Below are 16,442 nucleotides of genomic sequence, written 5' to 3' on the forward strand. Positions count from 1 at the left end.
CCAGCCACCTATCTGGGGACCCCTTCTCTTGTTGACTGAAGTGTTGTCACGTGGTACATGAGACTGTATTAAGGAAATTGGTTTTCTTGTGTGTATTAGTTTTCCATTGCTCTGTAACAAATCACCACAAGCTCATTGGCTTAAAACAACTCCCATTTTATTATCTCACATTTTCTGTGGTCAAAAATCTGTTTGCCGCATGTCAGAGTTCTCTGCTTCAGGGCCTCAGCAGGCTGTGCCCTCCGTGTATTGGCTGGGACTGGGTCTCCTCAGAGGCAGTGCTGGGAACTGGCTTTCCAGCTGCACCAGGCTGACAGGATTCATTTTCTTGTGGTTGCAGGACTGAGGCACCAGAGGCTCCCCTCAGCGCCTGCAGGCCACTGCGCTTCCTGGCCAGGTGGGCTTCTCCACCATGGCCCCTAATTCCATGGCAACTATTTCTTCCAGGCCAGTGAAGAGGAGTCTGTCTTACCAATACCAGAATAAAATTACTCTATTGCCATAGGCTGTTGGTTAGAAAAAAGTCACAGGTCCTTGCTCACACTCAGCAGCTGGGAATTGCACCCAGCGTGAACACCAGGAGGCAGGGATCAATAGTAGACGCCTTCAGGTCTGTGCCCCACAGCTTGCCATATATAAAATATTTTTTTCATTTAGTAATTTTTATTTGGGAGTTTTCTGCTGTAATTTTTATGAGGCAAATGTGTTGGTTTTTTTCACGGCTTCTGTTATAATTTGTAGTGTGTTTAGAGTGGCCTTCAATCATCAAGATTTCTCAAACATTTCACCCATTTTTTTAAAACCCGTACTTTATTCTAACACTATGATTGCTTTGGAATTAATTTTGATGTGAGACTTGAAACAGAGATCCCAGTTTTTCCCCCCTGTGATTAACATATTTTTTTTAAGTTCTCGAGTAGTTTTGTTTTTTTTTTTCAGTTATTTTGTTTTGTTCATTGATGTAGCTATTTCTGTTCATTTCCACATCAGTGTAGTTGTATATTCTTTGACTTTAATTTTAGTTGTTTTTTGAATAGATATATATGTGTATTATTTATGTGGTTTAAGATTAAAGATAATCAAAGAACGTACAGTGAAAACTAATCCCTTTCATCTTTGTCCTGGTCACCCAGTTCACTTCCCACAGTGTTGTCAACATTTGTTTATTCTTTCAGGGATATTTTCTGTAGATGTCAACAAATGTGAATATATAATATACTTTACCCCACCCTTTTACCCAGAAGGTAGCCAGGGGTACACGTTTCTGCACCTTGCTTTTTTCACCTAGTGTGTTGTGGAGATCTTTCCATTATCAGCTCACGAAGAACCTGCTTATTCTTGTTTTGGTTTTTGAGTGCACAGTATCCTATTGTATGGATTTATCACAATTTAGTCAACTAGTTCCTGACTGATGTACATTTCTTTACATACCTCTAAAAACATGCAAACGGGGTTGCAATAGACAGCCTTATACACATATAATTTTATACACATGCAGGTATAGCTGCAAGAAAAACCCTAGGTGTGGAATTTCTGGGTCACTGCGTACATGCATTTGTGGTTGGCTTAGCGTCAGGTCACCTTCTGTAGAAGTGGCACCAACCCATGCCCTAGCCGGCCGTGTACGAGAGTTTGCCCACGTCCTCTCCAACTCAGTGTTTCACCAAACTGATTGTGGTCAGTCTTATAGATGAAAAATCATGTTTCTGTGTAGTTTTAGATTACATTACTCTTCTGGATGGGGTACATTTCCCCCTATGTTTATAAATTATTTGTATTATTTTTACCATGAACAATTTGTTCATATCTTTTTGTCCTTAATTCTTTCAGGAAGTTGATCTTTTTCTGATTGATTTTTTAGGAGCTTTTCATATATTAGAAAAAGTAGACATTTATCTGTGATACAAGTTGTAAATACTTTCCCAGTTTGCCATTTTTCTTTGAATTTCTTTATGATGAGTTTTTTTCAAGGCAGCTATTTAATTTTTTAAGTGTATTTTTATAGCATCTCATTTGTTTTTGTCATGCTAAAAACTCTTCTCTGTATTTCTTGTAATACTTCGTGCCCTCATTTTTAGATTTAAAAATCTTTGATGCAGCAGGAGTTTATGCTGATGTAAAATGTGTAGTGTGAACCTCTTTTCTTCTTAGTTTGCTCACTGGATGTCGCAACACTGTTTATCGAATGTCATCTTTTTCCCACTAATTTAAGTTGTCACTTCTGTCATATATTAAATCCCCACATAATGTTAGATTATGTCTTGAGACTTCCTGTTCTCTTTTAATGATTTCTGACTATTCATACAAGAGAGCCACACTGTTTTAACTGATTATTATAGTTTTATATTACATTCTGGTAGGGTGAATTCATTTTCATATTTATTGTTAGTGACTTTTCCAGGCTATTCTTGCATGTTTATTTTTCCAGATGAACTTCAAAATCAGCTTGTTAAGATCTTTTTTACTTTTTGAAAAGAAAGATCTGTCATTAATGGGTTTTATGCAGCTGAATCATGTGATCAGATTTGTATTTTAGGACTGTTACTCTGCAATGTGAAAACTGGGTGGGAAGAAAAAGGTTGAAGACAAAAAGACCAGTTGCAAAGTTGTTGCAGTAATCCTCGGCAGAATGGAATGATGGGGAATTGAGGACAGCAGTGGGTTTGAGAAGTATTTAGAGGGTCAGAGTGACCAGACTTGGGGAATGCCAGGAGTGGAGAGGGGTGGGGGAGGAAGCACTCAAGGGTGCCCCCAACCTTCCTGGGTAAAGCAGTTGGGTGGTGTTATTCCCAGAGATTCAAAACACATGAGATAGGGCTGGTTTGGGAGGAAGATGGCAGATTCTCTTCTAAACTTGCTGAGTTTGAAATGCCTGCAGGGAGTTACTAGAAAAGTGGTGCGGTGGGCTGTAGAATGTGTACATCTGAAGCCGTGGAGAGAACTCTGGGCTGGAGATAGAATTGCATGACAGAGCCCTGAAGAATCCCGACATTTTAAGTGTGGTTATGAAGTTCAGGGGTCTGCAGAGAAGACTGGAAGGAAACACCCAGAGAGGTAGGAGGAAAACCAGGAGAGCATGGATCACAGAAGCCAAGAGAAGACCATTTTCAAAAGAGTGAATTGTCAGCGAGTTCACATGCTTCTGAGAGGTCAAGTAACCGGAAGGGTAAAAAGGTTCAGTTCGATTCAGTACCAAGGAAAGTCCACGGTTACCTTCGATAGGAATTTCGCTGAACTAGAGGGTCGGGGGCTGAGGAGCGAGTGGGGTTGTGGAAGAGGTTGAGGCAGCTCCTCCATCATGACGCTGGGCCGTGAGGAAGAGAAGAGGCACAGGGGCTGGGGGGAGAAGAATGGCATGTCAGGTTACGTGGCAGCCCCCTGCCTTGTGGGACAGGCTTGGTGTGCTTCACGGAGAGTGGAAGAGGGTTGCAGTCCTCGTCTCTGAGGACCAGGAAATGCCGAGTTGGATGCAGGGCTCAGAGAAGTTGGCCAGCGTGCGTTGCCAAGAAGAGAGTAATCCAGTTACTGTGTTGGTATATGTTCTCTGACAGTTTGGACTTTTAATTTTATTGTTTTCTAACATTTTTGTGTGGCTATTTTTGTATTTTGGGAATGTAGAGAAAGAACTTCTAAAAATTGGAATCAGTTTTAGAAATTCAGTGGAGATTAAGTCAAAAAGTCCAATTCAGAGCAGTGTGTTAGTATACTACCATTTGTATAAAAGGGAGGAGCAGAAGCAAAATACATTCATATGTGCTGTGCGCGTGTAACCAGTATTTGGAAGGAGTCACAGGGATCTAATAACCTGGTCAGCCAGTGGGAGGCGGAAACTGGATGGAAGGGGCACAGGGCTGGAGATCGCCTCCTCACTGTCCATCTTTATGTTTCTTCTTTAAGAATGACATTAAATGACTTTTAAAAATAATTTGATCTCAGCTTGTTGGTTATCTTTAAAAGTAATGGTTTCAACAGACCCTGAATTTTCTCAGTCACCGATGGCTCGGGGTGTCTGTGATTTCTGTTATTCTGCATCTGCGAACCACAGCGAAGTACACTCTGGCTTGATGACTGTGACCCTAGTCTTTGAGGACGAGGAGATGGCTGAAGTGTGAATGTTTGCCTTTTCTCCGCTCTTCCCTGCTGGGGACCAGCAGCCCTGGGGAAGCAGACAGTCCTAGATCTTGGGTCAGGAAAGAGGACTGCGGTCTGCTCTGGCGCGTCCTGGCCCCGTTAGTCACAGCTTGGCTGAGTGGGCCTTTAAGGGTTCTGTACCCAGTTTCACCGCGGGGTTTGGGAGGGGCAGTTTTCCTATAATTCACCTCGGTTCTGGCACTATGTACGAGGAGATTGCATCAGATTCTACAGATTAAGGGCTCAATCCCACATATATGTCAGATGCCAGCTGCGAGTGCATGTCCCCAGGTTATCCATGACTTCTGTCCAGCTTAGCTGCAAATTAGGTGTTCCCACGACCCCTCCCTTTAGATTCATTGAATTTGCTAAATCAGCTCACAGAACTCAGGGAAACACTTATATGTGTTACAAATAGATACAGATGAACATGCAGATGAAGATATGCATGTGTAGGGCAAGGTATGTGGGAAGGAACAAGGAGCTTCCATGCCCTTTCCAGGAGCTCCACTCTCCCCAAATCTCCATGTATCAAACCCTATCCTTTTGGGGGTTTTTGGAGGCTTCATTATATAGGCGTCATTGATTAAATCACAACCCATCCAAAGGAGGAGCCTGGCTTAGCATAGCAGCTCTCGCCAGCTCTCTCCTAGGCAGAGGCGGGCACTTGCAGATAAAGAGAATAGGCTTCCTCCGCATGAGTCCCGCCAGGTGTTCTGTCTGGTTGACAAAAGGAGTGCTACACCAACTTCCCTCGGAGTCTCCAAACAAGCAGCAGGCGCATTTGCCGTTTTAACTCGAATTAAAGGGAGAACCTGGTCCCACAGACCCATTCTTCAACTTTTGGAAGCTTGCTTCCTTATGAGAAGAATGATCTTACAATGATGAATTTTTAGAAACCTCTCATCTGGGCAGATTCCCCCAAGGACGTTCACAGATGGGCCTAAGGGAAAAACCAGAAGCGCGGCTGTATGACGAGGGGGTGGCCTGCCTGGGAAAGCAGTGGTTCCCATCTCTGGCGAGGCTTCGTGGGGGCGGGATGGCCAGGGGTGAGGGTGCTGTGCGGCGGACCGGCTGGCCTGTCCGGGCGTTCTGAGCTCTGGTGACTGTGAATCCAGACAGAACAGGACACTGTGTGTGCCTCTTCATAAGCAAGTAGCCAGATGAAAAAGTACCCTAGGCTCTTTTAAATCAAAAACAGGATGTACATTTTTTTTACTCAATATGCTTTATTTAGAATTGCCATGTGCTGTCATACCTAACTAAATATTCCAGATTATTTTACTCCCTCCAGAAACATTTTCTCTTGTGATATTTTTCTAGTTCCTTTGTGAAATCGGGTATTTACTTGTGCTGTAAAGTCATGTGCACAAAAGAATTTTAGTGATTTTGGTAGCTACATGTTAGTCTTTATCTCTTTTTTCATGTCTATAGAAGTTATTCAGTTAAAGCTAAAAAATAAAAAAGGCACCCTTACTTTATTGCAATGTCACAATTTTATTTTTTAAAAAATAAATGTTTTGTTTGGAAATTTTAAATATACCCAAAAGAGAAAATAGAATAATGAACTCCTTTATACTTACCATCAGTTTCAATAATTTTTTTTTAGTTTTATGGAGACCAAATTGTCATAAAACATTGTATTAGTTTAAGGTATACAGCATAGTGATTTGTGTATGTATGTATGTTGTTAGCCCTGGAACAACGTGAGGATATGGGTACAGACCCTCTTGTAGTCAAAAATCTACATGTAACTTTTGGTGCCCAAGAAGCTTCTTACATTGTCCCTTGGTCTCCACGATGGATTAGTTTCAAGACCTCCCTTGGATAGCAAAACCCAAGGATGCTCAAATCCCCTTTGTAAAATGACAATAATCAATGCATTCAATTAGCCCTCTGCACCCACAGACTCCCAACTGTGGATTCAAAACAGTACAGGCATTGAAAAAAATCTTTGTATAAGTGGACCCATGCAGTTCAAACCTGTGTTGTTCAAGGGTTAACTGTATTGTGAAATGGTTACCACAGTAAGTCTAGTTAACATCCATCACCTCACATAGTTACACATTTTTTTTCTTGTAATGAGAACTTTTAGGATCTACTCGTTTAAGCCATTTTCAGATATACAGTACAGTCCTGTTTTAACTATAGTCACCATTGCCAGAACTTGTTTATTTTAATACAGGAAGTTTGTACCTTTTGACCACCTTCACCTATTCCCACCCCTAATAATTCTCAACATTTTGTGGTTTTGTTTCATCTGTCCTCCCTCGCCCCCCTTTTTAAAATTCTGACTTACAGATCTCTCCTAAACTCAGTGAGGGGTCTTACCAAGTTCAGTCACAGTGGCATGTCCGGTGTGGCTCTGGTTGCATCACCGCTGGCAGGAGGGGGAGCCGGGTGGTCAGTGCCAGCGAGTGGCCGTTTCTTACGTCCTTTTCCTATGACAGGAAGAGGCAGGTGATGGGATGAAACTGGGGTCCTGGGGCTTTGGCTCCTTGCCTGTTTGACCTAAATGACCTGCATGACCCCTCTGGCCTCTAGGGACCCCTTTGGCCTTACTCTGTGGGCCAGTTGCATTCCTGTGTAACCTGCCCCCAGGCCAGGCGCCTTGTGGCCTGTCACTGCTGAAGTGTTAGCTCAGAAAACCCAGTTCTTCCCTTTCACAGTTCCTTTCCATCATTGTCATCACCACGAGAAGCAAATCAGCTTCTTCTGGAGGAAATAAATGGGCAGACGCAGTTTACCCTCAACTAGTTTTTCTAGTCATGATCTTACTAGCAGAGTTGAAAGGGGAACTGCACTCAGCGGAAGGCCTTTCTCTCCACGGAACACAGCGCATCAGGCAGGAAGGTGGGGGTGGGGGATAGGCAATTTAAAGCTTCTACCTCTGTGGGGGCTTGTGTGGCATTTCCTGGAAAGACAGTAATAGGCTTTCAGAGGCTTGGGTCTGCCTTAACCCCTGCCATGCCCGTACCCATCCCTGCGGATCTGAAGTGGAAATTCTTCATTTTACTATGGAAAATTTTAGCTATCCACCAGTTTCAATAATTATCAACATTTTGTCATTTAAACTTTTTGATCATTCATCGAGTAGTAAAAATCAGTTTTGTATGCCCAATCTGGGTATGTTTGTCTGTCTGTAGATTACACACATATACCACTCTACTATTACATCATGTACCCAAAAAATAGAAAACTAAGTGGAAACAGAGCTTCTAGTGTCTTCTCTCCACGGTATTTGCTTCTCGTCTACCCCCTGGGGGCACCTACGCTGTTTGTAGCCCAACAACTTAGAAACATAATAGTAGTTTACCAAGCATGTATTGGAACCTGCTGTCACAGACACTGCTGAGAGACACAGTGCTGAGGCAGGGCGACAGGTCTCACTGCGGCAGCCGCCGGGTCCGCGGAGCGCCACACTGACCTCTCCTGGGCCAGTCACTTGCTCACCTGCCTTGTTCTGAACAAGAGCCCCCCTGAGTGAACCCGAGGCCCTGTAGTCTGAGAATATTTTTTATGCTTTATTGTTATTTCTTGTTTTGACATCTAGCCTGGACCTGTGAGATCATTCTGATTGCTTTGAGTGTGTGTCTGTGTGTGTGTTTGAATCTTTGCTGCCTTAAAAAAACAAAATGTTTTATCTGTCATTTTTTAAGAATAATTATTTAGCTCAGTTTACCTTATGAACTTTACTTCCCTTTTAGCTTTTAATTTAAAGTAAGGACTAGGCGGAGGCAACACAAGGAACATGACGATAGGCTAGGTCTCAGGCTGGAAAATTGGGTGCCAGCATCTCCTCTGGTCTGCCCCGCTCTTCACAGCCTCTTTCCTTCCTTACAGACGCTTCATCTGGTCCCTGGGAGAAGATTGGACCCTAAATTCAGTTGGTCAAAGGAGGCATAGTCTCCATGTTTCAAAACCAAACCAAAAACAAACTATGGGCCCTGGCCTAGTAGCTCAGTCAGTTAGACCATTGTCCCAATACACCAAGGTTGTAGGTTTAATCCGTGGTCAGGGCACATACAAGAATCAACCAATAAATGCATACATAAGTGGAACAACAAATCATCCTTTCTCTCTCTCTCAAATCAATAAATTAAAAAAAACAAACAAACTACCCATCCAGATGCTTCACGGGCTCTGATTACTCTGCAAGGCTGGAGTGACTAGCCTGAAGATAGTGCAGTGCTGGCAGACCGCTGGGAGAAAAGCCTTGCCTTATTCCCAGAAGGCAGGAGCCGTACAGGAGTTTCGTGAGCCCAAGCCCTTCCCCGCTGGCGTGTGTCAATAAGCACCAGCCCCTGCCTGGGTCTGACACCAGGAGGGCAAAGGCAGAGGGTGGGGACTGCAGTCAAGGAGGGCTGGCAAGGCCCGGGCAGGTCTGACGCTGGAGATTTGTCAAATATTTTGACTCTCTCTTTCAGGTTGTTTTGTGTGTGTGTTTTTTTTAACCCAAGCTGTGAAATCCTTTTTATTCTACTCAGTTTATAAGGTAGAATTAAGTGGTCCATCTAACACCAAGGCAGTGAAATCACAGCCTCTTCTTTACTGAGAGCAGGTCTTCACGACTCCCTCCCTCCATCACGAGAACCAAAGGAGGCACCGGCCATGGCGGGAATGGTTGCCAGCTGGGTTCCCAAGAAGGGCACAGTTGTCTCTTCGTTAGACTTGGCCTTTTTGGAATGTCTCCCATTAACTATAGCCCTGCATATAAGTGAAGAGCCCTGAAAGCTCCAGGAAAGTGCCCTGCTTTCTTCACCTTCCTTGAGAAAATATATTCCGTACTAGGGGCTAGTCTTCCCTGCATTCACCAAGAACTTATGAAGTCAGCCCCGGCTGGTGTGGCTCAGTGGGCTGAGTGCCCACCTGTGAACCGAAGGGTCTCCGGTGTGGTTCCCAGTCAGGGCACAGGCCTGGCTTGTGGGCCAGGTCTACAGCTGGTGGCCTGTGCGAGGCAACCACACATTGATGTTTCTCTCCCTCTCTTCCCCTCTCTCTAGAAATAAAATCTTTAAAAATAAAAAAAATAAAATAAAAAAGAAGCACTGAGCACCATTGCCAGCAATCTGGAGATCCTGCAGAGCAGAGTAATGAGTATTAGTGTGACCTCAGGGCCAAGCATTAACTCCCCCTGTCTAGTACCTTCCGACATGTTAAATTTCCAGCCAGTCTCCTATCCCACCTAAGCTGTACTGGGGAGGGGGGAAGCAGATGTGGACTCAGATAGATATAGGAGTTGAGAATGACAAGCAAGGCTGAAGGAGCACCCCGTATTGGAGACAGGGCGTTCTCATGGCAGAAGGAAGCAGTATTTGAATGTTGTTTGAACAAGATGTACATAATGTTTGCTCAGGAGCTGTTGGCTAAAGAAAGCCACAGACTTTGCCAGTGTTCTTTTCAGCCATTCTCCCCAGGCTGCCGCTTTCGAGGTAGCGAGGTAGCGTGGCGTGGGCAGCGGATGGATGCCTAACTGAGATCTCTGTCCCTCGGGGGAGATTTAGCAACGCTCAGAATGCTGGGGAAGCCCCTAACAATGACGCCACTCTTGCTGTCCCAAAGGGACTCCGTAGAGTGGCTTCACCTTTAACTAGGTGCTTCTCAGTGTCCACCACCTGGCCAGCCATTCTTTTTTGAATGCCCAGGGTACGGTTAGCTCAGGCTGTCCTAACACAATACCACAGACTGGGGGTCTTATACAGCAGGAATTTATTTTCTCATAGTTCTGGAGGCTAGGAATCCAAGATCAAGGTGCAGGCAGAGTTAGTTTTTGGTAAGGACTCTCTTCCTGGCTTTCAAACAGCTGCCTTCCCGACGCATGCTTACATGGCCTCCCCTCTGGTCTCTCTTCCTCTTATAAGGACACTAGTCCTGGTGGATTAGAATGCACCCTTATGACCTCATTTAATCTCAGATACCTCCGGGAGGCCCCCATATCCAAATACATTGCAGATTAGAGCTTCAGCCTTTGGATTTTGGAGGATACAATTCAGTCCATAACATCCAGTATCCCTGGGATAAGGCAGCATTTACAATACATAATTCAACAAGCCTGCAAGGAAGTTAACAGAATCATCGTTTCCAGTTCACAGATAAGGAGGATGAAGTAACTTCTTAATAAGCGCAGGACCCTGGACTGGAACTGTTTCTTTGATTCCAAATCACATGTTCTTTAAACTGTAACACAGAATGTTGGCCTTATAAACACTGGAAATGAAATACTGCACACTTATTGAATTGGTAAGGATTATGTAATGTATGGAAAATTATTTACAAAATAATGTTAAGTACAAAAATAGATCATAAAAATATATCATCTCTGGGTACAGTGATGTAAAAACTTTGGATAAAAAACTGGATAAAACTTGCAAAGAAAAAATGAAGTACAGGGTAGGGGAAAAGCAGGTTTACAGTTGTTCATATGGAAAATAATATAATTAATAAATAATAATGCAAAAATAAACTGTTTTGTGTACTCATAGCTGCAAGGCTACTTTTGCCCCTTCCCCCCTTGTACTTTGTCTTCAGGGTGGCAGGGTTTTCTTTTTTTTTATTTAGGTTGACTTAAGAAATAGACTTTTAAATGACAGAATTTTAGATCTAGCAAGCAAGACAAGTTAGAAGTTGGTGCTAACAGGAGAACTATGTGTCCGTTTGTCACTAGCTGTTTGGGGACCCAGAGACTTAGGCCAGGTACCAAGCACCATAGCATTTGACAGGCCCCTTCTCTCTGAAACCTCCGTCAGCCCCCGGCTTCCCTGGCCGGACAACTGCTCTGGCTCAGCCGATGAGCAAGGCAGGTCCCTGGGACCCGAGAAGGCTGAAGCCAAGTGTGGTTTGGGGGATCAACTACTGTAGGGGCAGGAACTGAAGTTGGGCCGCAGTGAGAAAGAAAAGAAAATATCAAATATACGCAAAGACTGTTCCCCTGAAAACTGAGTCCAAGCAGTACAGGATTTGGGCTTGCCGGGGTTAATGCAAAAAAGGCAAGTGTAAATGAACATATGTGTGTCGTAGGAGGTCTAGAGGACATTCCAAGAGCTTTCTGAAGACCCTCGGCCCTGGTAGGCTGGCCTCTGGGGGCCGGTCCGGTCGTGGTTGTGCTCTGAGCTCCCTAGATGCAAGCGCTCGGGTTGCAGGCATGTTTAACGTTGCTGTAGTGAGTGTATGATTTTACTACTGGAGAGTCCTCCCCTTTCTTCTGAGAACAGTCATCTGTCATGAGTCATGTCGATTTTATGACCAGGTCCTGATAAAAAGTGTGCTGTGTGCACATCCTCTTGGTCAACATGGGTATTGAAGGCATCACACCCCCTGAGCTCACCTATCACAGTGGACATTTTTCTTCCAGGCCCAGAAGTGGTTCCTAGTAAGAGCTCTTTATTTTAGGAGTTAACAGATTTAGATTGTAAAAACATATTGAAACCAACTAAACGAGCCCAGACATTTTATCAGCCCACTCTGGAGAAATAGGAGTAATTTCCAAATCCCATATGAGAAAATCCACATATTTTACAAAGAAAAATAAGTAATCGATTCTTAGCTAAAGGAAGCTCCCTATAAAAACACTCCACCAGAGGACTCCTTTCATAGTATGCCAGCTATTTTACATGTGATTCAATTTAACTAAAGATCCTTTTTTATATGTTTCACAACCATGCACACCTCTGTGTAGGCAGCGTGCGTACACACGGCCCCACTGTCTGGGATGCAATGGTCCAGCCTAGCGTTTGTTCTTTGACAACCAAAACGTCCTTTATGGTGCCATTGTCTAAAATGTTAAGAGTGTACCCCATGTACCCCTTAACAAAGGACTTTGTTTTTTTCATATATATTACTGACCATGGATTTATCTTGAATGTGTGTGTGCTTTCATTCATGTCATTTTGGGAATAATGAGTTGCATGTTTTCCACTTGTAGTTAGATAGTATTCTTTTTTTTCCTAGGCTACAAACTCAAATGTGTAGCGCACCGAGTCAGTGCAGTGGTTTGGTGTGAGCACTGAAAACACAAGAGTGGGCCCAGTGTGGCCGAGAGGTTCCAATTTTTCCCTAGAAACCCCTAATCTGAATTTTTAAAACATTGTCAGTTCAGTCAAAATTATAAAAAGTCACTACAGAATAAATAGTCCCCAGTCTCTAACAATCTCATTTTATTTCTGATACAGTATCTCTATTTGTGGACACTGGATACTGCAGGTATCCACTTTGTTTCCACCTTGAACTTTACATTTTACATCTTTTACATTTCAAGTGTACTTCCTAGTTGCCGGGATTTGATATAGGAGTCCATAGTCCCCTGATTACCCACCTCCTAACCTTCACAATTTACCTTATCGTGTTATTCCTTCAGCTCTCATCTTAACACACTAAAGGCTATTTTTAATTGCTCTGTAACTATATAGAAATGACTTCGTGTGCTGCTTTATTTACCTTGACTGAGGCATAGTCATAGAGTAAAACTATACAATCACTCTTTGACTTGGTTCAGTGCCACTTCCATGGTCACAGGCCGCTCTCCTTCCCTTCTCTTTGCAGCCATCCTTCCACCAGGCGGACAGTGTGCGGGGGACCCGCCATCACGGGCTGGTGGAGAGGCCCTCGAGGACCCGCTTCCACCCCCTCCACCGACGGCCTGCAGACAAGCCGGGGCGACAAATATCCTTTCTCATCTGAGGAGAGTATATATTTTGAAATGTTTGGAAGGTTTTCAGAATTTATCTTCTCTGCAGTTCCTCTTTGGCTTTAAAATCCTCATTTTATCTGATGAATGGAGGCAATAAAAATAAGTGGGTTGGAAATTGGAAACATTTCTGCAGCTTTGAAAAGATCATTGTAGGTGTTTACAAAAACATCAGTAAAGTTCAATGTAATGAAGTAACTGAACATAAACAAATGTAATTCAGCCCCATTGCAAGGTTTTCTCAGCATTTTCTTGAGAAATCAGTAGTCAGAGTTAAAGCCGAGTTTGAATCACTTTGAGAGATTTCGTTATCTAGCTAAAATGGATAAACAGATAAAGCGATTTATGTTTGTTTCTGTTGACCTGACCTGCTGTTAGAATTTACAGAAGAAATTTCATATGATTTTCTATTTATGGAGTTTCAAACTCAGTGAATGACAACTAAAATATAAAGCTGGTATTTAGGAAAATTCTTATACAGTGATGCACACTCCTGGGCTGTCAAGTGGGAATAAAGAGAAGGGATGTGAAGTCACCTGACAGTTTTATTTGGCCCATCCTTCTCAGGGGCTGACGCAGGCTGTCCTCCTGGATGAGCAGCCTTGTGCTGAGGGCTCGGGGGCACAGAACTGAGCTGGATTTTGGGGTGAGGACATAGAATAATCGTGCTGGGGGGCCCTGCTTTCTCCACTCCTCACACACGGAGGTGGAGGACGGCACAGAGGCGGGGAGAGTCTCGCTGCAGAGCTGAATTCCTGGCAGTGATGGCAGAATTGGCTTCAGGAGCCTGAAAACCAGGAAGTGGGGGGAGGACACCCATGTTTACTGAGCACCTCCCCATGCCAGGCACTGTGCTGGGCAGTTCACATGTCATTTAGTCCTCAAGACTTACTGAGTGGTTTATTTTTTTAACCCCATTTTCCAGTGAGGAAACTGAGTGCCAGAGTTACTTGCCCAAGATTCCACTGCTGAGCTGGGGGCGCCCAGACTCGGCGCAGGGTAGGCTGGCTGCCCGGCGGGGGCCCTTCCCCTCACCGTCCACACACATCCGCCGGGTGTGCCCAGGACCACACGCTCGGAAGGCCCATGGGGGAGTTGTCGGGGCTCAGAGGAGGCCGCTGCTTTTCTTGCCTTCGGGCTCCCTGCAGTTTTTCATCTACTTGGCAAAGGATGTTCCCTGGGGCAGTTATTTCTGCCCCCTGTTCCGCCCCTAGGGACGTAGCACATCGGTTGAGGGAGATACGCCGACTCCTCACCGTTTACCGTGTGGCTGTTACTAGAGAAAGGGAGATGACAACTGATGTAGAGAATTCCTTTCTGGGATGTGTGGTGACTTTCACACGGAACGCAAAGGGAAAGGAGCGTTGAGGCAGGGCCTCAGCTAATTCACACGTTTGGGGGTGGGCAGGGGGGCTGCCTCAAACCATTGCCCAGATCTCTTGGAATATTCAAGCAAAAGCCTGTGAGTGTTTCTTTGCTTGACTTAACAATGTCTTTTTCTGTTTCTCAGTTCTGTGTAGGCATTCTCTCTAAATACTGTATATTTGTGTGTGTGTGTGTGTGTGTGTATGTGTAGTTATCTCAGATCCTTTTTGCAGCAAGTAGAGTCTAAATATACACACATGCTCACAGCTGTTATAACTGAAGGAATAACTTGGAGGAGGAGGGGACTAAAGAAAAGCCACAGAAAGGAATGTTCACTCACATAACGACTTAAATATCTGCTGGTGTCAGGTGCTGAGGTAGACGCTGCTGATATTAAGGCAAACGTAGCGTGGTCCCTGCCCTCAGGATGCTTCTAGCTCAGCGCAGCAGGCAGCGAGGTGAGGACGCGGTCCAGCACAGTGGCTGCAGAGGAGGCAGCCCGGGGGCCGTGCCAGCTTACAGGGCAGCCTGAGCCGGCCGGCCTGGGCGTGGGGGGCGGCACCCTAGAGGGCAATCTGAGGCTTGAAGGGTAAGTAAGAGGATAATGTGTTCGTTTATCCAACAGATATTTACAGAGCTGCTTCTCTGTACAAGGCACTGTTCTAAGCACTGGGGGCTCAGTGGTGAATGAGACAGACATGCCCCGCTTTCTTAAGGTTACAGTCCTGTGGGAAATGACAAACAGCAAACAGGTAAAAAAAAATGATTAAGACAATAATCTTAGACTGCTGTAAGTGATGAGAGAGGAAGGTCACTGGGAAGGGAATAACTTGTGCCGAGTCGCAGAAGGGAAGGCCACGCTGTGGTTCAGGGACGTTGTCCCTTTTCAGGTGGTGAATCACAGGCTCTGACCCGGCCCTGTGTGCGGGTCAGCCTCTGAGAGCAGAGCAGAGCAGGTGGGCTCCGGAGGGGAGGAGAAGCAGGGACCCAGGTAACATACAGATGAATGGAGGTTGCTCAGCAGACAGTAAAAGTCTGATTCACAGATCATGAGATGTTTCTAGATTCTCCTCTTAAGCACCTAACTGGGGTCCCGGGACTGGACATCTCATTCAGAAAAAGTTCTGTCGGATAGGCCTGCCCGTTAATGAACAGCAAGTCTCTTCTGAGGAATCAAGGGACTATGAGGTCCAGCAACATATGGGAGTGGAATGATCTTATGTTGGAGATATTAATACTTTCAGGAGAACCTAGAGGAAGGGGACTGTGATTTCATCTTTTCTATATGGCCTGCATTCATTTGATTTTGCCTTTTCCGCTTGTCTGTTGCCTCCTTGATGAAGTTTTATCATTTGAAACTATTAACACTGGTTTGAATCTTTGTTAGAACAAAAAGAAAAGTTGCATTCAGATTTCTCTTGTTACAGCTGTTGCTTGGGTGTTACTTTAGAATGGGCACACTGGCCTGGACAAGGGTTCAGCCCTATGATATAGTGATCTCAGATGAAACAGACATTGTTTAACAAATGTTCCAGCTTCCTCCCAGAGTGGGCAGCCACAACAAGCAGGGCTGTGGCAGGGGGAGATTCCTTCCGCGGTGGGCGGCTGTCACCACAGAGGAGGCTGGTGCAGCGAGCTCTGCTGTTGGTGTGGGCGGGCACCGCGAGCACAGAGCCGCGCGCTGCCCAGTGGGGCGCTGGCCGGGGCCACTCTGAAGGCAGAGGAGAGGCGGGGACCGGGCCTGGGGGCCCAGGGTAGGAGCCCTTCTGCCTTTTTGCAGCCACTTATGTCCTCACCAGCCCTGTCACTCCTCACGGCAGCAAACATGCATCCCAAACGCCGTCTTGTTGACTTTCTGCACCATTGACATAAATGTACAGCAAATGTAATAGTATCCCAGACCTGTGGGTAATACATTGAAAAGGAAGGGGAAACACTGGCGAATCATAGAAAATTACTTCCTCTAAAAGAGGTGTGTTTTTAGAAAGAGTAAAACAAACATTTAGAGCATTTCTGATTTCTATTCCCAGGAAGGTCTGCGAGTAAGCTGCATCTAGGAAACTGGTGCGCACAGCCAGGAAGAGATGCCTTGAGACCTGCCAGTCAGGAAGGGCTGTCTTCTTTGGATTAGGCCTTGCTTTGACTCTTCATACAATGAGGTGAAGATTTCAGGACATTGGTTTATAGGACACTGCTTCTTTGTGTTACATTTAAGAAACACTGTGCCCTCCTTCTTGGGGTCTGTCTGTGAATATCAGGGCTT

The 16,442-nt window shown here is 44.9% G+C and overlaps 1 protein-coding gene across 1 annotated transcript in view; it reads left to right on the forward strand.

Annotated features, from left to right (window-relative positions):
* CRTC3 (CREB regulated transcription coactivator 3) overlaps window positions 1-16,442 on the forward strand; it is a 70,639-nt gene that overhangs the window by 28,038 nt on the left and 26,159 nt on the right. Inside the window, exon 3 of the mRNA XM_054589313.1 lies at window positions 12,670-12,789. Coding sequence (XP_054445288.1) covers window positions 12,670-12,789 — 120 coding nt within the window. The remainder of the gene's footprint in view (window positions 1-12,669; window positions 12,790-16,442) is intronic.

The sequence above is a fragment of the Pteronotus mesoamericanus genome, unplaced genomic scaffold (genome assembly GCF_021234165.1).
Source record: "Pteronotus mesoamericanus isolate MK-2021 breed Mesoamerican mustached bat unplaced genomic scaffold, CSHL_Meso_final contig_1242, whole genome shotgun sequence".
NCBI lineage: Eukaryota > Metazoa > Chordata > Mammalia > Chiroptera > Mormoopidae > Pteronotus > Pteronotus mesoamericanus.